General features: G+C 41.5%; 1 protein-coding gene across 9 annotated transcripts in view; it reads left to right on the top strand.

Annotated features, from left to right (window-relative positions):
- The window catches only part of ptprq (protein tyrosine phosphatase receptor type Q), a 297,632-nt gene that overhangs the window by 53,644 nt on the left and 220,643 nt on the right, over positions 1 to 23,345 (top strand). For 8 of the 9 annotated variants that reach the window (XR_010976839.1, XM_068050461.1, XM_068050466.1 and 5 more), the window contains 4 exons: positions 1,487 to 1,640; positions 5,533 to 5,639; positions 10,572 to 10,669; positions 13,290 to 13,455. Coding sequence is in view for 8 of the 9 variants with exons in the window: in XM_068050461.1 (XP_067906562.1) it covers positions 1,487 to 1,640; positions 5,533 to 5,639; positions 10,572 to 10,669; positions 13,290 to 13,455 (525 nt within the window). In the remaining variant the exon portion in view is untranslated. The remainder of the gene's footprint in view (positions 1 to 1,486; positions 1,641 to 5,532; positions 5,640 to 10,571; positions 10,670 to 13,289; positions 13,456 to 23,345) is intronic. The other variant, XM_068050464.1, reaches the window with a different exon arrangement.

Genomic DNA, 23,345 nt, shown 5'->3' with positions numbered 1-23,345 from the left:
GTTGGACCTAGGACACTACTCTGAGGAACTCTGATGTCCTGGGACTGAGATTGTTGACCTCTAACAACCACAACCATCTTCCTTTGCGCTAGGTATGACTAACCAATGGAGAGTTTACCCCGATTCCCATTGACTCCAGTTTTCCTAGAACTCCTTGATGCCATACTTGGTCAAATGCTGCCTTGCTGTCAAGGGCAGTCACTCTCACCTCACCTCTGGAGTTCAGCTGTTTTGTCCATGTTTGGACCAAGGCTGTAATGAAGTCAGGAGCAGAGTGGCCCTGGCGGAACCCAAACTGAGCGTCAGTGAGCAGGTTATTGCTGAGCAATTGCCGCTTGATAGCACTGTCAACAACCCCTTCCATCGAGAATAAGCAGTTTAAGGATAATGAGTTTAAATTTAACACATTGGGGAATTGGGGGCTAGTACAGGTCAGTAAGGGTGAAGGTGATGGACACATGAGATGTAGTAGGAGACGTATAGGAAACAAGCAGTTGAATATCAATGACTTGGAGTTTAGAGTGGGTGTAGGATAGGGACCCAGAAAGAGGCTCTTTGAAATATCATAGAGGCAACAAGAGCTTAGATAAAGAAAGATTTCCGTGGCAGCGACTGAGGTCATAAAGGAGCAGTATGGATGATGGATGAAATCCAGGGTTTAAAGCATATCTTATAATTGAGCAAGACGCCTTCTCATGGTTATGCATAGTCTGGCTCAGCCCTGTCTGACTGGCTGGCTGGGGAGGATGATGCTAAAGACTTGCTAAGACCTGATCTTCATAGAGTACAGGTGGTGAGATTGTGCTACATTCCTGTGAAATTGCTCTGACCTCAGCTGGAAATAGCAATTACACCACAAATCAGAGACTTGACTGGGAATTGGCTTGGTTGGGGGCAACACCAACCAAACTGCTGATGTCAGCCTGATCCCATTCCAAGTTTTAGAGGCAGTTGATACACCAATATAACTAACAAATCAGCCAAAATTAACGTGTAGGGTAATCATATAAAGACGCTGAAATAATAAGTGTTTGTAATTATTCATTCGTACCTTTAAAATTAACTGTGAAATGGGCTCATACCCATAGCTTGTTTTGCACTGTACCTGATTATTTTCCTCCGACTGTAATAAAACAGCTGTACTCACAGCATATCTCCATTTGAATCTGAATTGGGATACAGTTCAGGAACCCATGTATCAAGACTATATAAAGATAGGATTGAGACAGTGGCTTTCAGCTTACTTAGCACGCTTACATTTTAAACTTACATTGAGAACCTATACAGGATATCTTCTTTTGCTTGGACTAGGGCTAGTATGTCTCACTCTGTTTTTGAATGGCCTGACCGGTGTTGCCCCTACCTTAAGAAAAATGAATTATCGCTCTTAACAAACTTATAATAATTTGGCAATGAAAAGAAAATGAATCCATGTTTAATGAATTCAGACTAGCCAACAATGTATTGTTCATCTTTGCTATTTTAGTGCCAATCCCTGTGGAGTATTTGAATTATAACAAGACTTCTGATTCAGTAACTATCAGCTGGCCTCAAGCTGCTCATGTATTTGATGGATACAATCTTACTTTATCCAGCAAAACAATCCATCAGGTTGTTAAAATTCCTTTTACTCACTCACGGTAAGCTGTTAATAGCATTTTGAAAATTATGATTCCCTAAGATTTATAATGTAAATGGTTTGAGTTAGGTGATTATATTCTCAGTTGGAAATAATTGTAGATAATAATACACAATATATGAAACCATTTCAATTGTGTACATTTTATGGAGGTTATGACATTACATCACAATGTAATTGCTGGAATTATTTTTCTTTTGATTATTAATGCATCTACTCAGTGCATATCTGAGGGGGTGCTGAGTTTCTGATGATAATTTAAAGCTGAGAGCCAGTCTACCTGCTCAGGTGGATGTTAAAGAATACATAACACTATTGAAGAAGAACAGGGAATTCTGCTGGATCGATGGCCAATATTCATTCTTCAGTCAACCCCAGCAAAACAGATTAATTAGTCATTTAACATTTATTACATGTGAGAACTTGCTGTGCACCAATTGGCTGCTGTATTTGCCTACAAACTAGGAACATAGGAACAGGAGTAGGCCATTAAACCCCTCAAACTTGATTTGCCATGCAAGTGGCTGTTCTGAATCTTCACTCCATTCTACTTGCCTTGGTTCCGTAACCCTTAAAATCCTTGCCCAACAAAAATCTGTCATTCACAGTTCTGAAATTTTCAACGCCTAGGCTCAATTGAATTGTTTTTAGGGACAGAGTTCCAGATTTCCACTATACTTTGTGTGAAGATGCTTCCTTACATCACCCCTGAATGGCCGAGCTCTAATTTTTAAGATATGCCCCCTAGTTCTGGACTCCTGCACCAGAGGAAATAGTTTTTGTCTATCTACCTTTCCAACTCTTTTAATAATCTTAAACATCACAATTAGATCACCATTTAATCTTCTATACATAAGGGTATATAATAAGCCTATTCTATTCTATCCTCATAATTTAACCCTTTTAGTCCCAGTATCATTCTGGTGAATCTGAGCTGCACCCGTTGGCAAGGCCAGTATATCCTTCCTGAGGTGCTGTACCCAGAAATGAATGCAGTACTCTAAATGGGGTCTAACAGCTTTATATAATGGTAACATAGCTTCCATCCCTTTGTATTCCTGTGATCAACATTCTATTAATCTTTTCATTTATTTTGTATCTCCACTAGCTTTTAGTGATTTTTGTACTGTCATGTCCAGTACAGGCATGTCCTATTCATAATGTTAAACATGGACTATATTCAGCATAACAACTTCTGGAAATGAATTTTCCTTTTGTTTTAAATATACCACACTGGACATTAAAAGTGGAGATGGGCTGCAAAGATGGCCCCCAAAGGTCAGATGACTTTGACTCCCTGTCTGAGAGGAGAGAATACCTTCCAGGCTAAGAGGTGTCATCAATACCCATCCTGAAACCATAGGGAGTCATTCTGAATTGAATGGTTTACTCCTGAAACAAAGAAGGTGATTGTCTTAACCCTCTTCAGGATGAATGTCTTAGAACAATATTAGGCTAATCAACCTAGACCCTCCCCCCACCACCATATTTGGAAAAGGAACTGTGAGAAGTCACATGGTGGGGCACCCATGTTGGTCTCTTTTTAAAAATCTTTAAAATACAGACTACAGAAAAAGCAGAAAGCAGACAAGGCTGTACCATCATGCCTGAAAAGAATTGGAGACTGTAACATCATAGAATCACCGAACGTGTTCCTTTTCAAGTTCACCAGTACAGAAAACCAACCTCCTAGTGATAAGTCTACAAGCAACTAACTTTGTGACCTACTGAAAATCCACCTCTTCGAGAGAATTCTGCAGTGACCTCAATATACTACTTGGCTATCGAATCCACCTAACTACATTTCAGGAGTGCAAATGCCTTCTTCACCAGACACTCAATGCATGCCTTCTCCCCAAGATGAGGCAAATCACGTGACTTATGAACTATTCCTTTGCTTGTAATTTGTTGAAGTGCAGTATCCTCTTTAGCGCCTTTCTTTTTCAAGTGTGTGTGTGTATGTGTGTGTGTGAGTGATGTAGTGTTAGATTTTCAGGGTGAACATGTGAATAAAAATAATCCTCTTTATTTAAACCCACGTAAAGCGTGCTGCTGATTATTCAAATTGGTCATACACTCATGGGTTAAGAAACACACACATCTTCCTTTTCAAAACACACTGATCATGACAGAAAAGGGAAAAATAACTGGGGTTTCTGTTCTCTCTCAATTCTGTCTAAACCTCTCTCTTCCTCCATCGTTCTTAGCTTGTAGCCATTTTGAAATTATTCTGATCTATCTTTCTTAGGTTCAAAGTGGATAACCTCACATTTCCCCACATTAAACTCTACATGCCAGTTTTGTCCACTCACTGAAGTTACCAATGTCAGTCTATAAAATTTGCAACTTTCTGCTTCTGTCTACACTATTTACTGTGCTACCTAACTTGCTGTCATAAGAAAACTTGGCTATATTACTCTCAATACATATACCAGTGACTACACTTCAAAATTGACTGTGAAGTGAATTGGATTGCTCTGAGGATGTGAAAAACACTACATAAATGCAAGTAGAATAATTAGCACTTAAACTGCCAACAGCTTCATGGAACAAAAGCGGAAAGGAATATAGTAGAATGCCAAATTAAACTTTTGAAATGTCTTTATGCAAGGTCCTTTATCTTTTTTGTTAGTGTATGCTTTTAACAGACATTATGAAAACCTGTGGAAATTGATTATCACAGAATTATAGAAAGTTTAAGGCACAGAAATAGGCCACTTGGCCCATCATGTCTGTGCTGGCCATAAAACGATCCACCTATTCTAATCCCACCTTCCAGCATTTGGTCTGTAGCCCTGCCGATTATGGCTCTTGAGGTACATATCCAGACTCCTTTTGAATGAGTTGAAGGTTTCTGCCTCAACTACCCTTTCAGGCAGTGAGTTCCAGACCCCCACCACCCTCTGGGTGAAAACATTTTCCTCATCTCCCCTCTAATTTTTCTACCAATCACTTTAAATCTCTGCCCCTTAGTCACTGACCTTTCTGCTAAGGTGAATAGACCCTTCACCTCCACTCTATCCAGGCCTCTCAAAATTTTGTACATTTCAATCAGATCTCCCCTCAGCCTTCTCTGTTCCAAGGAGAACAACCCCACCTTATCCAATCTTTCCTCATAGCTGCATTTTTCCAGTCCTGGCAATATCCTCGTAAATCTCCTCTGTACCCTCTCTAGTGCAATTACATCCTTTCTGTAATGAGGTGACCAGAACTGCACACAGTACTCAAGTTGTGTCTTAACCAATGAGTTATACAGTTCCAGCATAACCTTCCTGCACTTATATTCTATACCTTGGCTAATAAAGGAAAGGATTCCATATGCCTTCTTAACCACCTTATTGACCTGTCCTGCTACCTTCAGGGATCTGTAGACATTCACTCCAAGGTCCCTCACTTCCTCTACACTTGTCAGTATTTTCCCATTAATTGTGCATTTCTTTGCCATGTTTGTTTGACCTCCCCTAATGCATCACCTCACACCTCCCTGGGTTGAACTCCACTTGCCATTTCTCTGCCCATCTGACCAGACCGTTAATATCTTTCTGCAACCTACAGCTATCCTCCTTGCTATCTACACGGCCAATCTTTATGTCGTGGTGTTAACCATAACTGACTTGTGACTTCATTGGTAATGAACTTTTGGGTTAGCTCATTTGAGAGATATAGATCTTATCTCATGAATCTTCATTTTGAATTTGGATGAGAATGTTGACCTGTTAAGTTTGTCAAACATTGTGCTGAACAATTAAGCGTAGTAGTTGCAGTAAACTGAGTAAAATTCTGAGTCTGAAAGGTTACCAACCTAACATGTTAACTCTGTTTCTCTCTCACAGAGTATTTCCAGCATTTTCTATTATTAACAATTTTATTTTGTATATTTGCATATTGCACAGAACATACAAATATGACAAGCTGTCACCAGGTACCATCTACTTTATAAGTATTGAGACCACAAGCGCAACAAAGAAAAGCCATCCCACTATAATCAATGTTACAACATGTGAGTTTAAGCTACAAAACTAAAAATACTTAGTAAACAGTCTGCCTACATTTGTCGCAAAATGTTCATTGAGCTGTTGTGCATATGTTTACTTTGTACATCTGTGACGTAATTAAATGGGAAACAGACTTTGTCACTTTTTTAAATTAACACTGACTACTTGCCACCAAAAGTCTCCCTCCTTTCAACTTTGAGGCTGTGATTTGATTAAGACAATATCCATTTTCCTGCTCTCAAGATGAGGTACCTTCTTTATGAATAGTCTTCCATCTAGCAATTTGGATGCTGAATGTCAGAAGCAATCTAAGTAAGTATGTAAACCTGTTACTAGGAGACAAACTCTCCACTGTTAATATGTGAGATTATTTCTAAAGATTCATTAGTTCTTATTCGCACATCCTACAATCAGGTCAAATTTAAATCTGGGAGATAGAAGTTTAAAGAATTCCTAAGTTAATCATCTGAATATTTTAAACTACAACTTTAATGTGCCAGGGCCATCGATTAAGATTATAATTTAGCCAATGCTCCATTTTTCCCAGTCAGCGTAATGTGCAGCAAGAAGTACAACTCAAAATTCCTGTCTGCATCACTCTGAATACTACAGGGTTGATTTTTGTGTGGCACTCAGGTTGGGTCCACTCCTGATAACGTGGGCGGGGGCGGGGAGGGCGATTGATTTTCGTGCTTAAACCTAATTATCATTGAATAGGAGACATACCAGCACTAATCAATGTGCTTAAAGACAGCCTGTCATTGGGAGGGTGGGAAATCTGGTGCGATAGACACTGATCCTAAGCATCCAGCAACACCTAAAAAGGGATGCCTGGAAAAATGGGAGACAATGGAGCAGCTTACTTCAACAGAGAAATTTATAGAGAGCACCCAACAGCAAGGAGTTGAAGTTAAAGAATGCTGAGGAAAGGCCACTGTGTAAGGTCCTCCTGCCATAGGAGCTGGAACCCATGTAAAACCCCTCAGACTGGATGCACCAAAATGTTTTTTGCTATATAATGCCAATGTACATTGCATTTAAAATGGAATGGCAACAATTGTAAGGCACTTCATTTTTCTGTATCGAAGAAATCTGATCTCTATTGTACTTCCCGACATGTGAAATTTTAACTGTTTTGCATGTATTTTTGTAAACTTTTATGAATGAAGTATATTTTTGGGAAAAAAAGAATTTAAAGAACGCTGGAGACTTAAAATTCCCCAAAAAGAATCAGGGAAATATATGCCAGACTTTCCTGGTTTCCATTAGTGCAGCTAATGATCTATTAAGTAGCATTGGAAATAGGTGCCTCCCAATTTGTATCAGCAATGATTTGTAGTTGAGGAAATAGTGGAACTCAATCATGTTGCAGTCTTCACTGCATCATTTGATCTCTATTTATATAAATTCATTAGGCTGCCTAAATCTAGGTCTGCCTGAAAACCAGAACTGACAGAACTCCAGAAAGCTAGCACTTTCTTTTCATACTCATCCAGCTACCATCCCATTTACACTTAAAAATGGGGCAGCTGCTGGATGAAAATCTCATCTCCAATCAGTACTCTTACAGTATATTGATGTCAGACAGATGTGAGTGATGTGTATTTATTATGGGGGTAGAAATTTGCCGCTGAATTTAAGCAAGTAAAATGAGTTAAGGGATTGATCCCTGTGCCTGAATGATGAGGTCCAGAGCTCATCATTGGGCCTCACTTAGATTAGCTGTGGACCCCTAATAGGCATCTCCAGGCAACTTGCTGGCAAGGGATCAAAGACTGGGCTGCTGCAACACCAGCAGAGGCCCATTTCAGGCAAGTGGCTAAAGGGGAACGGGACAGGAGGCGACCAGGAAGAGGGGGTTGGGACCACGACCAGGAAGGGGGATAATTGGGAAAGTGAGTAACCGATTCGGGAGGGTAGCGGTGTCCAGGAAGAGGGGGTTGGGACCATGACCAGGAAGATGGATAATTAGGAAAAGGAGTAACTGATTCAGGAGGGTAGTGGTGACTGGGATAAGAACATAAGAACTAGGAGCAGGAGTAGGCAATTCAGCCCCTCGAGCCTGCACCGCCATTCAATACGATCATGGCTGATCTCATCTTGGCCTCAACTCCATTTTCCTGCCCATTCTCCATAATCCTTCAGCACATTTCTAATTAAAAATCTGTCTATCTCCTCCTTAAATTTACCCAATGTCCCGGCATCCACCGCACTCTAAGGTAGTGAATTCCACAGATTCACGACCCTTTGAGAGAAGTAATTTCTCCTCATCTCTGTTTTAAATCTGCTACCCCTTATCCTAAAACTATGACCTCTCGTTCTAGGTTGCCCCACAAAAGGAAACATCCTCTCTATGGCTACTTTGTCAATCCCCTTAATCATCTTGTATACCTCAATTAGATCTCCTCTCATTCTTCTAAACTCCAGAGAGTAAAGGTCTAAACTGCTCAATCTCTCTTCATAAGACAAACCCCCTCATCTCTGGAATCAATCTAGTGAACCTCCTTTGAACTGCCTCCAATGCAACTATGTCCTTTCTCAAGTCAGGGGACCAAAACTGTACGCAATGCTCCAGGTGTGGTCTCACTACTGCTTTGTACAGTTGCAGCAACGCTTCCCTACTTTTATACTCTATTCTCTTAGCAATAAATGCCAAAGTTCCATTTGCCTTTCTTATCACCTGCTGCAGCTGCAAACTAGTTTTCTGCGATTCATGCACGAGGACACGAGATCCCTCTGCACCGAAGCACTCTGAAGTTTCTCTCCATTTAGATAATAATTTGCCTTTCTATTCTTCTGACCAAAATGGATAACCTCACACTTATCCACGTTAAAATCCACCTGCCAAATTTTGGCCCATTTATCTAATCTATCCATATCCATTTGTAGATTTCTTATTTCTTTATTGCAACTTACTGTCCCACCTATTTTAGTGTAATCTGAAAATTTGGCTATAGTACCTTCTATCCCTGCATCCATATCATTTATATAGATTGTAAATAGTTGGGGCCCGAGGACCAAACCCTGTGGCACCCCACTAGTTGCATCTTACCAACCAGAAAATCAGGGGTAGGTGGTGGTGTAGTGGTATTATCACTGGACTAGTAACCCAGAGACCCAGGGTATTGATCTGGAGACATTGGCTCGAATCCCACCATAACAGAAGGTGGAATTTGAATTCAATTAATAAATCTGGAATTAAAAGCTAGTCTAATGATGGCCATGAAACTATTGTCGATTGTTGTAAAAACCCATCTGTTTCACTAATGCCCTTTAGGGAAGGAAATCTGCTGTCCTTACCTGGTCTGGCCTACATGTAACTCCTGACCCACAGCAATGTGGTTAACTCTTACATGCCCTCTGAAATGGCCTAGCAAGTCACTCAGTTGTACCTAACCGCTACAAAGTCAATAAAAAGGAATGAAACCGGACGGACCACTCGGCATCAACCTAGGCATCACTGGAAACGACAATGGCAAACCCAGCCCTGTCGACCCTGCAAAGTCCTCCTTACTAACATCTAGGGGCTTGTGCCAAAGTTGGGAGAACTGTCCCACAGACCAGTCAAGCAACAGCCTGACATAGTCATACTCAGGGAATCATACCTTACAGACAATGTCCCGGACACTGCATTCACTATCCCTGGGTATGTCCTGTCCCACCGGCAGGGCAGACTCAGCAGAGGTGGTGGCACAGTGGTTTACAGTAGGGAGGGAGTTGCCCTGGGAGTCCTCAACATCGACTCTGGACCCCATGAAGTTTCATGGCATCAGGTCAAACATGGGCAAGGTAACCTCCTACTGATTACCACCTACTGTCCTCCCTCAGCTGATGAGTCAGTACCCCTCCATGTTGAACACCACTTGGAGCAAGGGCACGAAATGTACTCTGGGTGGGGGACCTCAATGTCCATCACCAAGAGTGGCTCAGTAGCACCACTACTGACCAAGCTGGCTGAGTACTAAAGGACTTAACTGCTAGACTGGGTCTGCGGCAGGTGGTGGGGAACCAACACGAGGGAAAAACATACTTGACCTCGTCCTCACCAATCTGCCTGCCGCAGATGTCCATGACAGTATTGGTAGGAGTGACCACCGCACAGTTGTTGTGGAGATGAAGTCCCGCCTTCACATTAAGGATACCGTCCATCGTGTTGTGTGGCACTATCACCGTGCTAAATGGGACAGATTTCGAACAGATCTAGCAATGCAAAACTGGGCATCCATGAGGCGCTGTGGGCCATCAGCAGCAGCAGAATTGTACTCAACCACAATCTGTAATGGCCTGGCATATCCCCCACTCTACCATTACCATCAAGCCAGCAGACCAACCCTGGTTCAATGAAGAGTGCAGGAGGGCATGCCAGGAGCAGCACCAGTCCCTGACCACTGGCCGAATTCAAGGTAGTTAATGTAAGGGGTGTGACTGCCTCCTGAAACACAGCTTCCTGGTAACTCTTGCCTTCCCTGATGTGTTGCAGTGTCCGAAGCTCAGACTCCAGCTCATCGATTCTGAGCCGTTGTTCCTTGAGCAGGGATGGAGGATAGTGGTGGGCAGGAAGGAGGGTCGTGGTAAGTGGCAATTGGGGAGTGCAGAGACGGGGTTGGTGTGTTTGTATGTGTATTTGGGGTGGGGTGGTATAGCAGTGACTTGTTAGTTTGCAGAGTAGGTTTCAAACAGGTGTTAAGTCCCTTATTTGCATATGCACAATACTTAATGCTTGTTTCAGGCGGGGGCACTGGATGCCTTTTTTTAAATAATAGTTCCAAGAATCAGGTGCTGCACAGTGGAATGTTTATACCATGCTACTTACTTTCAATACTTAATAGGACCTTCTTAAAGGCAAATATTAATTGATATGCCTTACCCATTGTGTTTTACTTATATCCATATAGTTAGAGAAATACTGAGAATAAATCATTGTATGTATTTCCTAGTTCCTGAACCTCCGATGGACTTGCAATTTATTGAACAGGACGAGTACTCAGTATACCTATTTTGGAAGCCTCCAAGAGGTGATTTTGATATTTTTGAAGTGAGTGAAGTTTCTTTGAAAATTTTCATTTACTACAATTACAATTTTCTATTTGAAGTACACCAACCTGTAGGAAAGATAATTACTGAATACTTTGTTTGCATTGTTATGATTGAATGTAGAAACTTACTGTTGCTTTACTCAGTTTACACCTTAGCTGTGGGAAGCAAATGATGATCTTTCAATGGAATGATACCATAATTTAATATTTAATGAGGCAGGCATTATTAGATAGGTCATCTAACAATGTGGGTTTACGTAAGCTGGATTAAGTTCCTTATCATTCAAAATTAATTAATGAACAAAGTGCGCCTTCAGTCATATTGGAATTTTGTCATAATAATTGAAAAGGAGTTCTGACAAATGGTTTTAAAGAATAAAAACTAATATGAATAATTCTGGCTTATGCTTCAAGTGCAGTATTTATCATTACATTTATAAATTATTTTCAAATCATATTCAGTTTGGTTTGTTTCACTTATTACTGTGATCAGACTTTATTTTATAATTGGATTTCCCTTGAACTAGCTATATATCATAATAACAGTCAATCATGAAAACTTAATGTGAGGGGCTTACTTTTATATCATCAGCATTAGGGGATTTTAGATAACTTTACAGTGAGAGGATAGAATCATAGAATGTTTATGTCACAGAAAGAGGCCACTTGGCCCATTGTATCTGTGCCAGCCAAAGAATGTGCCACCTAGTCTAATTCCACCTTGTAGAATCACAGAAAGGATGCTTTCATGCTTCTCGGACGAAGGCTACTTTCAGGCATTCAGTTGTCTTCTTGATGACATTAGCTGGAACACTGTTATGACCAGGTGAGAAAGGGGTCTAGGGGTCCCTCTCAGCCTTCACCTGGTCTTACCGTAACAGGGTTTTATTTTAAACATACCGTTTTTTTTAGCTCCTCCTGGTGAATCCTTGTTCACTGCTTTCCAATTATAAGGCAAATAAACCAGCCAAACAGATTTTCTTAGGTTTAAAGAAGAAAGGTTGAACTTTATTAAACTGAAACTCTAATTCGGTTAATGCCTACGAATACGCAACATGCCCACGTTAGCATGCATATGCAACACATACATGCAGATAGAGACAGAAAAGAGCAGAAGAAATAAAGTGGAAAAGTTTGAGGCAATATCTAAAGATAGTTTTGGTTACTGTTCTTCAAGCTCGCTGTAGAGTCTTTGATTGTAGGTAGGTCTTGCTTTTCATTGGGGCCCCGTATTCTTCTTAAACCTTGTTCAATGTAGGAGACTTTACTCTCAAATGGTTCACGTCTTCAGTGGATTTGGAGTTCCGTGCGAAAGAGATGGGAGAAGACAGGAGAGGCTGTGGCGAGCCAGCCAGGAGAGGTTTTGACAATCCAGGAGCAAACAGTTTCTCTCTCTCTCAAACTCTCTGTACAATTCACAAAAACTCAGGTTACCCAGCAGGTTAATCATATGACTAGCTGGTTTGACCACGTCTGTTTGTGGATTCGGCCATCTTAGCAATCATCCTGGAATGTGAGCTTCCTCACCTTCAGTGTCTGGTGATTAAAGTCCATTGTGGGTTGAATGTGTCAGGGAATGGTCCTTTGTCTCCACAAGCACTGTCTGTTAGTATGTAAATGTTTTATTCCAGCCACGACTGATCTGTTTAACAAGTCATTTCCTCACTCCAGCAACAGTTTAAAATCAAGTTCTGATGAAGGGTCACTGACCTGAAATTATAACTCTGCTTCTTTCTCCATAGATGCCGCCAGACCTGCTGAGTATTTCCAGCATTTCTTGTTTATGTTTCAGATTTCCAGCATCTGCAGTATTTTGCTTTTAGTTTAAAATCAATGTTCATATGACAAAATTATATGCCTCATTCTTGGCAGGTGGGGATTTGCATGACAGACACCATGTATAGGTTGTCATCAACTCCCCATCTCTGACTCAACAACAGAGGCTCTGGCTTCGACCTCCCTCGATGACAGTGGACAGTGGTCAAATGAACCTGCAGTGGGCTTGGGCGATGTGGCATCTGCTCCATAAGTGGAAGATGAGGGATGTCCTGAGGTGCAACTGTGGCCATGACTCTCAGACCATGGAACACATGATAACAACCTGCCCACTAAGACCTGTTGTGCGAGGCACCTAATTTTTCCATACAGCATCTCAGGAGGACATCCAATGGCTAGTCGAGCTAGCCATCCCATCCTGATATACGAAAGTAGTAGTAGCACAGTTAGAAGAGAAAGAGAATGTTGAGACTCAAATATCTTTAGTTTTGATCTGTATTTTACACAGTAAACTTACTTTTGTAAGGCCTGTAGTATAAACATTCTTTGCAGACATACTGCTTTCAGGCCATGATGCTACAATATGTTACAGTTGTGTAGAGGAGGTCTAACCCTTTACATAAAATATAATACATGGTGGTTTTGTCTTTCTCAAATAACAAAAGCAGGAAAATCGATATTCTGATAACTTTTTGGGAAGTACAAACTACATTAAATCGGCACATCACCTTATTTGCAACATTTTCAGAAATGATACAAATTCATTACGTTGTTTCAATGTACAGCACAGCAGATTAAACAAATTGCTGTTGATACAAATTGTGATATTGATTTTATTCACAGTTAAGGTACCATTTATCTGGAATCAATGAAACTACATATAGAACAACTCTACGTGACTACAGTTTCAGGATCAGAGATCTCATTCCAGGGGTGGAATATGTATTTCAAATAAAAACAATCAAAGGGATGGACAATAGTGAAATAATTGAGAAAAGGCGAAAAACAAGTAAGAATTTTGAATGTTTTTCTCATCCTGCTTATTGATCCTCAGTGATTTTTAAAGAATATGGAGGCATGTTTCCCTGGGGTTTCTTGTGCTTGTCTGCTGTGACTTCAGCAAAATAGCTGCAGAGGGCCTATTTTTCCAAGGATTTCCTGCTGAAGTAACGGCAAGCAATTGGGAAAACCACCATGGAAATGCATCCTACATATATATATGTGTATATGTATGTATATATGAACTATTCCAAAAGTATAGATTCGTAAAGAAAGAACTTCAATTTATATGGAACCTTTCATATTCTCAGCACATCCCAAAGCAGTTCACAACCAATGAATTGCTTTTTAATTGTAGTTATTGTTATATAACAATGACTTGCATTTCTGTTGCATTTTTAATGTAGCAAAATGTCCCAACGCACTTCACAGGAGCATTATCAAACAAGATTTGGCACCAGGCTGCATAAGGAGCTATTAGAAGAGCAGGTGATCTAAAGCTTGGTCAAAGTTGTAGGCTTTAAGGAGCATCTTAAGGGAGGAAAGAGAGGCAAAGAGGTTTAGGGAGGGAGAGCTTTGGGTCTTGGCAGTTGAAGGCAAGGCTGCTAATGGTGGAGTGATTAAAATCATGGATGCTAAAGAGGCCAGAATTGGAGGAACACAGATAACTTGGAGTATTGTAGGGCTGGAGGAGGTTACAGAGATAAGAAGGGGTGAGGACATGGACAGATTTGAAAACAAGGATGAGAACTTTGATGTCGCTTAACCAGGAGTCAGCAAGCACAGGGCTGATGGCTGAATGGGTCATGGTGTGAAATTAGGACACAAGCTATAGAGTTGTGGATGAGTTCAAATTTACAGAGCATGTAACATAGGAGGCCAGCCAAGGGCTGCATTTTCTTTCCAGGGTCCTGTTCCTGATCGTGATGCTGGGCTAAATTCCGGGTTTGAAACCCAGAACTGCTGGCGGTGGGACCCTGGAAGTGATTTTGGCCACCTGCGGGAGCTCTAGCTTATTAAGGGTGGTGAGCAGGCTCCCGAAGCTGGAGGGCCAATAGGAGGCCCTCCTGTACTGGAGGATCGGCAGCCCCACCATCAAGAGGTGGGAGCTGCCAATATAGGTAGGTGAAAGAGAGGGCACTTCAAGATGGAGGTGCCCTATGAAGACTTTTAAATACAAAGAGGCCACAGCTGTAAGGCTGTCATCTTGGACAGTGAACCCCTCTATAGGGTAACCTGCGATTGCAGCTGTGGCCCTACGGTTATTGAGGCTGTGGGGAGAGGGGGGTCTTAACTTTAATGATGGAGTGCTGCCCTCCCCCTACCCTTGTCTGCCACCACTGAGGCTGCCTCCATCCCTTAGCCATGTTGTGACTGCAGCAGGATGCCTGCATGCTGACTGGAAAATTCAACACTGTGGCCCTAATATGCCCTTACGGATGCACCCCCCCCCCCCCCCACCATCCCAAACAAACAGCATGCACAAAAATGGCCCAGAAGCAGGAACATGCTGGCAAAGTGCATGCTGGCCAGTGGCGAGAAATTGCGGGTCCATCTGTCTCTGGTCCCGACTGCATGGCCATTTGAAAATTCGGCCCCAGAATTGCTTTTGATTGGTTACATATGCGGTAGTTAATTTGCATGCAGCAGGGTCCCAGAAACAACCATGAATTTCCCTATTCTTGTTTGAATAGGGTCCATATTTTTGCATCCACCAAAGCATTAGATGGTAAAGCCGTTATGGGTTGTAGGAATTAAACATGTGCCGCAGGCAGCCTGCAACGGATTCAGAGTTTAAACTGTTGGCTTTGTACACAGGAAATTTTTAAATGATTAAACTGCTAAAATGGTATATCATAGCCCCACTGCCAGAAACACTATTCTGGTATCTGCATCCCCCACAGGGGTTTTATTTCTTCCACAGATAAAACTTGACTCCCTTGGTAGAATATGGTTTCCACCTGTACCTGTTAACTATCTTGGACACTATGAAATGATAGCAGACCCAGGCTTCAGTACTTGCAGCAATCATATTCCAATCCTAACTGGGAATTTTTGAATGACATCCCTGTATCGAGGGAAAATTAGAAAATGTAAAAGGACTTCATTGCAGTGATCTAAGGAAAAACAAAAAGTTTTATTACATCAATAAGTACAAGAATTGAACTGTCCAGACAAGCTGATGCGCTTAATACCTTCTAAGATGTACCTTTGTAATTGACTCCTATAATACTCGAAAGTGATTAAGCACTATTTGCCCATAATATGTGGCTATCCCTGAGAAGCATAAACAGTGTAAGTGGTTTCAGATTTTCAAATTTTTGCATTCCTGTCCTTTTGGAAGAGGTCTGTGGCATTTTCTATTGCCAATACATTGGTGCTAGATACCAACTAAAGTCTGCCAATTTCACTCAAATATGATTGTTTCACGTACAAATTTACTTTCCTGTAATTTCACGATGAAAACCAGGTTGCTGGTGGAACATAGCAACTCAATGTTCATAAAATAAGTGATAGTATTAGTCAATCTCATGGGGTCATCTCAGCTGTTACAGGTTTGTAAATCTCAACATATCTTGTTAAGTATTCCAAATGACCTTGTGCTAAATATATTCAATGTGAGAATTTTGGCAATTTCAGCAATTAAGAGGAAAAACTAAAACCGAGCTTCAACTTAAACTTTTGGAAATGATATACAAGGGATAGTTTTATCCTTACCCACCTGGCAGAAACTGGGTAGGTAGTCAAATTGTCTAGGTGACTTATCTGCTAATGCCCCACAATGATCCCACTGTCTTGAGATTTAACCTGCTATTTCATGCAGATGACAAGGACACCCACCTGAAACTGACAGGGTCCTTCTACAGAATGGCATCATTCAGCCCTGACTGCTATTTTAGCTGGTGGTCTGAGCAGGGAAACTGTTGTGGCTTTCCTGCTAGGTGAAGATAACTGGATGAGCATTCCAGGCCAGAAGAAGCTCAAAGAGATATGCTTTTATTTTTACATCCCTTCTGGCCTGCTCAAGGTCCTACACAAAAAGATTTAGGCCTTCCCTGCCCTGTGCTTAGACTCGTTCCTTTCCATGACACCCCCGAATGCTGACAGCCATTCCTTTGATATTAGCCAGTGGTCTCTTGTCACTTGAAATTCCACAGCCACCCATTAACCAGCAGTTTCTTCCCATGCATTTTGGGCAGGGAGCTGACCAGTGGCATGCTAATGAGATCTGAAGGTAAGCATGCAGGTGCAACAGTGGTAAAAAAGGCAAATGGTATGTTGGCCTTCATAGCGAGAGAATTCGAGTACAGGAGCAGGGATGTCTTGCTGCAATTATACAGAGCCTTGGTGAGGCCACACCTGGAATATTGTGTGCAGTTTGGTCTCCTTATCTGAGGAAGGATGTTCTTGCGATAGAGGGAGTGCAGCGAAGGTTTACCAGACTGATTCCTGAGACGGTGGGACTGACGTATGAGGAGAGTTTGAGTCGGTTAGGATTATATTCGCTGGAGTTCAGAAAGGTGAGGGGGGGAATCTCATAGAAACCAATAAAATTCTAACAGGACTTGACAGGGTAAATGCAGGAAGGATGTTCCCGATGGTGGGCGAGTGCAGAACCAGGGGTCATAGTTTAAGGATACAGGGTAAACCTTTCAGGACTGAGATGAGGAGAAATTTCTTTACCCAGAGAGTGGTGATCCTGTGGAATTTGCTACCACAGAAAGCAGTTGAAGCCAAAACATTGTATGTTTTCAAGAAGGGGTTATATATAGCTCTTGGGTCTAAAGGGATCAAAGGGTATGGGGGAAAGCGGGAACAGGCTATTGAGTTGGATGATCAGCCATGATTAGAATGAATGGTAGAGCAGGCTCGAGGGGTCGAATGGCCTACTCCTGCTCCTATTTTCTATGTTTCTATGATCTATCCAGAAGTTTAAATTGTCCAGGTCTCATGCTGGCGAGGTTTATGGTTGAGCACTCACTTTGTCCCTGCCCATCCAATTCCTGCTCCTGGTTAAAATTGGGATTATGAGACATTTGAATGCAAGGAACTGAATTAATTTATTTTAGAATAAATGCATTTCAACTTGTTTTCCACCAATTGCTTCATTACGCTCCAAAAAAAGTAACACACCATAAAAATGTTTAAAATCTATAATTAGTTATAAATTCCACCACAAAGAATTGACTGGAGCTTTGCTGAGGTTGCTCCAGTCCATGAAAGCTTTGCTGTTCCTACATAGTCACCTACAGAACACCTCAATATTTCATGCTTTGCCCCTTATTTATAATTTACTTGCTGTTCTTTATGTTATCTGTATGCATGGATCAGCTTCCATCTGTATGCTGACAAACATACAGGAGGGAACTTGTGCCTGGAGTCGGAGGAGGTAGGGGAGGTCCTAAATGAATACTTTGCTTCAGTATTCACTAGTGAGAGGAACCTGGTTGTTTGTGAGGACAGCGTGGAACAGGCTGATATGCTTGAACAGGTTGAGGTTAAGAGGGAGGATGTGCTGGAAATTTTGAATGATATGAGGACAGATAAGTCCCCGGGGCCAGACGGGATATACCCAAGGATATTACGGGAAGCGAGGGAAGAGATTGCCGCGCCTTTGGCGATGATCTTTGCGGCTTCGCTGTCCACTGGAGTAGTACCAGATGATTGGAGGGTGGCAAATGTTGTTCCCTTGTTCAAGAAAGGGAATAGGGATAACCCTGGGAATTATAGACCAGTCAGTCTTACGTCGGTAGTGGGCAAATTATTGGAGAGGATTCTGAGAGACAGGATTTATGATTACTTGGAAAAGCATGGTTTGATTAGAGACATTCAGCATGGCTTTGTGAGGGGCAGGTCATGCCTCACAAGCCTTATTGAATTCTTTGCAGATGTGACAAAACACATTGATGAAGGAAGAGCAGTGGATGTGGTGTATATGGATTTTAGCAAGGCGTTTGATAAGGTTCCCCATGGTAGGCTCATTCAGAAAGTAAGGAGGCATGGGATACAGGAAAAGTTGGCTGTCTGGATACAAAATTGGCTGGCCCATAGAAGTCAGAGGGTGGTAGTAGATGGAAAGTATTCAGCATGGAGCTCGGTGACCAGTGGTGTTCCACAAGGATCTGTTCTGGGACCTCTGCTCTTTGTGATTTTTATAAATGACTTGGATGAGGAAGTGGAAGGCTGGGTTAGCAAGTTTGCCGATGACACGAAGGTTGCTGGAGTGGTGGATAGTGTGGAAGGCTGTTGTAGGTTGCAACGGGACATTGACAGGATGCAGAGCTGGGCTGAGAAGTGGCAGATGGAGTTCAACCTGAAAAAGTGTGAAGTGATTCATTTTGGAACGTTGAATTTGAATGCGGAATACAGGCTTAAAGACAGGATTCTTGGTAGTGTGGAGGAACAGAGGGATCTTGGGGTCCATGTCCATAGATCGCTCAAAGTTGCCACCCAAGTTGATAGGGTTGTTAAGAAGGGGAATTGAGTTTAAGAGCCGCGAGGTTATGCTGCAGCTCTATCAGGCCCTGGTTCGACCACACTTGGAATATTGTGTTCAGTTCTGGTCGCCTCATTATAGGAAGGATGAGGAAGCTTTAGAGAGGGTGCAGAGGAGATTTACCAGGATGCTGCCTGGACTGGAGGGCATGTCCTACGAAGAAAGATTGAGGGAGCTAGGGCTTTTCTCATTGGAGCGAAGAAGGATGAGAGGTGACTTGATAGAGGGGTACAAGATGATGAGAGGCATAGATAGAGTGGATAGTCAGAGACTTTTTCCCAGGGTGGAAAGGGCTATCACCAGGAGCATAATTTTAGGGTGATTGGAGGAAGGTTTCGGGGAGATGTCAGAGGTAGGTTCTTTACACAGAGAGTGGTGGGTGCGTGGAATGCGCTGCCAGCGGTGGTAGTAGAAGCAGATACATTAGGGGCATTTAAGCGACTCTTGGATAGGTACATGGATGATAGTAGAATGAAGGGTAGGTAGTTCCTTAGATCTTGAGTAGGTTAAAGGTTCGGCACAACATCATGGGCCGAAGGGCCTGTACTGTGCTGTACTGTTCTATGTTCTATGTTTAACTTCACAGCCACCATTCTCCTAACCACTACAACACTGTGCACTTCACTGCATCATGGATGAGGTAGAACTTTCTTCAGCTTGAGTTTTGGCAAGGGAGGACCCTTTATTGGAGCGTATCAAAGCAGTTGGTGAAAAACAAGTTGTAGGGGAGACTGGCATTGGGAACCATGGGATACTTGGCGTAACTTAGATCCCTGTAACTTGAAAAAGCTTGCCTGCTAGACACACAAATTATATGAATACGTAATCAGAAGGTAATGAGTTCAGGAGGGAGACACCCAAATCCTATGAATAGTCTAAGATTCCTATGAATAGGGTCATCAAGAGGTTGACAAGGTGAATAATATAACCAAGGCAGGATGAGATCAGGGAAGGCAATTGATGGGAGATGATGTAATTAAGAAATAGTTTACCAAGTAAACCTCCTATAAAACTGTAAAATGACTACTGAAACAATATACTAGCAGAACCCCTACAATCATTCATGAGAGTAGGACTTCTCCCTGCATGCTCGTAAATAAAGATCACTTGTTTGTACAAGACATCTGACTGTCGATGTGTTTTTGGGTATCGGGGTAAGCCCTCACCATTAAATAAGTTGACATGCATTTTTCTAAAATAAATTAATTCAGTTCTTTGTATTCAAATGCCAGTCTCATAATCCCAATTTTAACCAGGGGCAGGACCCTTTCTTTTTTATTCTTGCTAGAAACTCCGCACCTTGGGTCACAATAATTAATTAATTAGGTCCCTTCCTCACCTGTTCCCTCAGGTCGAGTCTAACAGTCTGCAACTGTTAGAACTTTTCAGCTGGCTTTCTCAAAACTCCTTACTCATGCTCACCATAACAGACAGTTTCAATAGACAAACCTACACTTCCTACAAACTGAAATTTAATCCTGTTTCGTTAAGGGTATGTGATGTATCAGGTCACCTGATGAAAAGTCTAACCTTTTATTGTAAACCTGCCACTGGATTGTGCATAAAGCTTTACTATGTGCCACTCAATTCTGAACATGGATATCAGCTTTGCAAGACATTTTGCATAAGAATTTGTTTCATTAGATTTACAAGGTGAAATAGTTTATAAAAAAGAGTAATCCAGTTAATGCATTGATCAACACAATACTAACGAAGCAAAGCTGTGACCCTTGCTTATTTTGCGACAAACTTGTCTTCGAAATCTTCGAAATCTTGTTCTACGGTGAAAACAGAATTTAGTAATGAGCGAATTTACCTAAGTATTACTTCATGGAAATTAATATATCCCTGCGCACCATGGCATGATGACTGATCGATTGACACACAAAACGTCCTGTTATTTTATACTAATAGTACCTTTGGAAAACAGATATTTGTTTTGAAATTCAGCCTGTCAAATGAAGCTGATAAGCTGAACAATACCAATGACTATAACACCTTCCAAATGCTAAATCTTTTGAGAATTAACACATAGCATGTGTTCACGAGAGTTATTACTATATATCATTGGGATTTAGGATATTCAACACAATTCAAAAGGCAGAAGCATTGGCGGTAATTTTTGTATAAAACATTATTCATAAAAATTTGCAAAAATACATTACAAAACAGTTCAAATTTCACATTTCGGAAAGTACAATAGAGATCAGATTTATTCGCTACAGATACAGAAGTGCCTCACAATTCTTGCCATTCCATTTAAATGCAATGTACATTGGAATTACAGAGTAAAAAACATTTTGGTGCATACAGCCCAGCACTTTACCTATCTGAAGTAGTGGTACTGGGCTCCAGCCATTTTGTGGTTGGGTAATTGCCTTTTATAGGCAATTCGCTGATCTGGGGAGGCAGCTGATTTTGAAGAACTTGCAGTAGCACTTTGAAAGAGTGGGGTGGAATCATTGTGGTGAAAAGGAGCAGCAATTTCCAACAGCAGGTGAACTTTTTGCAGCGCAAACTTTTTAAATTTAAAATTTAGAGTTTAAAAATTTTTATCATCAAAAAGATAAAATACAGAAAGCTCTAAGGCTCAAAAATTACAAGCGACTGGAGTAAAAATGAGTGCCAAAACTGCTTTCAATCTTTTCGTCCTGCAGGGAAGGGTTCCTATAAAGAATGTTTTAAATGACCTCCTCCTGACTTCCTATTTCCCCTGTTTTGTAGTCAGGATCAGGAACCAAGATCAAAATAACATTGTATTACATTATATGATCCCGATTTACATTTATTCATTAGACCCCCATTTGGTTTCCATAACTGGGACTCTGACCACTTGAAGTGAGATTTGACAAAAGTCCTCCAGGGTCAGCAGCAGAAGATCATAGCAGCGGCAATCTTGACGGAATTACTGGGTACAGACGTAACAATTTTCCGAGCCCTCCCACACAGATGCCAGATATGACATATGTTGCTTGGGAGATAACACCACGATTATCTGTAGTATGTTAAATATTAAATTTTCATACACTTCTCGTTAACATTGCAGTATAAATTCCAACGTCTACATTTATAATGTGATCGACGAGCGGAAAATTTCCTTTCCCATGTGATCTCGGCTCCACTGCCACTCTTAGTTTTACGCGCAAATGCGGAGTAATAACACAGAAATTGTCCCATTCAGCTCAAAGCAGCTTGAGTTTAATTGATTCTCAAATCCTTGTCACTGAAATGAAGATGACATCAGCTGCCTACTTGCAGCCTTTCAGCAGACATTTAACAAATGAAATTACTATTATATTTAAATCTATGGGTGAAACCAAAGATAAAACACAAAGCCTCAGTATGATGTTTGATTCTGAGCTTGGCTTCAAATCCTATAATTAATGCATCATGAAAACTATCTATTTTTGTATCTTTAATACTGCCCGCCTCCATGTCCACATCATTTCCCAGCTGCTGAACCCTCATATACACCTTTTTCACCAGTAGGCTGAATTTCCCTCAGTATTCTCCTCTCTGACCTGTCAAGCTTCATACAGGTCGAGATTGAGGCTTGGCGCCTTGAAGCAAAGCCCCAATTGTTTTTCAGTTTTTTAAAAATATGGCTGCATCATCAAAGATTTGTGAGGGCCACGTCAGCTTCTTTCTGGGGTGGGGACAAGCCCAGTAATAGAAAGTTACACATTGCAGCTCCTATGAGTTGGTGGGGGCCTAAGATGTACTCCTAGGCAGCTACCTGACATTCCAATGCAACACAGGGAATCTTGCCCTTACCTCAGAATGTCCTCCAGTGTCAGCAGCAAAAGTAGGTGCAATTTTGGTGTAATTATTGGGATTACAGATTCAACAATTTTCCGAGCCCTCCTAAGCAGACACCAGATATGAATTCATAATTGATTAGAATCCAGGACCAGCATATTCCTGTGAGGAAGAAGGATAAGTTTGGCAAGTTTCGGGAACCTTGGATAACGCGGGATATTGTGAGCCTCGTCAAAAAGAAAAAGGAAGCATTCGTAAGGGGTGGAAGGCTAGGAACAGACGAATCCCTTGAGGAATATAAAGACAGTAGGAAGGAACTTAAGCAAGGAGTCAGGAGGGCTAAAAGGGGTTATGAGAAGTCATTGGCAAACAGGATTAAGGAAAATCCCAAGGCTTTTTATACGTATATAAAGAGCAAGAGGGTAACCAGGGAAAGGGTTGGCCCACTCAAGGACAGAGAAGGGAATCTATGTGTGGAGCCAGAGGAAATGGGCGAGGTACTAAATGAGTACTTTGCATCAGTATTCACCAAGGAGAAGGACTTGGTGGATGATGAGCCTAGGGAAGGGAGTGTAGATAGTCTCAGTCATCTCATTATCAAAAAGGAGGAGGTGTTGGGCGTCTTGCAAAGCATTAAGGTAGAT

This window comes from Heterodontus francisci, chromosome 18 (assembly GCF_036365525.1).
Source record: "Heterodontus francisci isolate sHetFra1 chromosome 18, sHetFra1.hap1, whole genome shotgun sequence".
Classification (NCBI taxonomy): Eukaryota; Metazoa; Chordata; class Chondrichthyes; order Heterodontiformes; family Heterodontidae; genus Heterodontus; species Heterodontus francisci.
The sequence above is the reverse complement of the archived record's forward strand: the minus strand, read 5'-3'. Positions and strand labels throughout refer to the sequence as shown.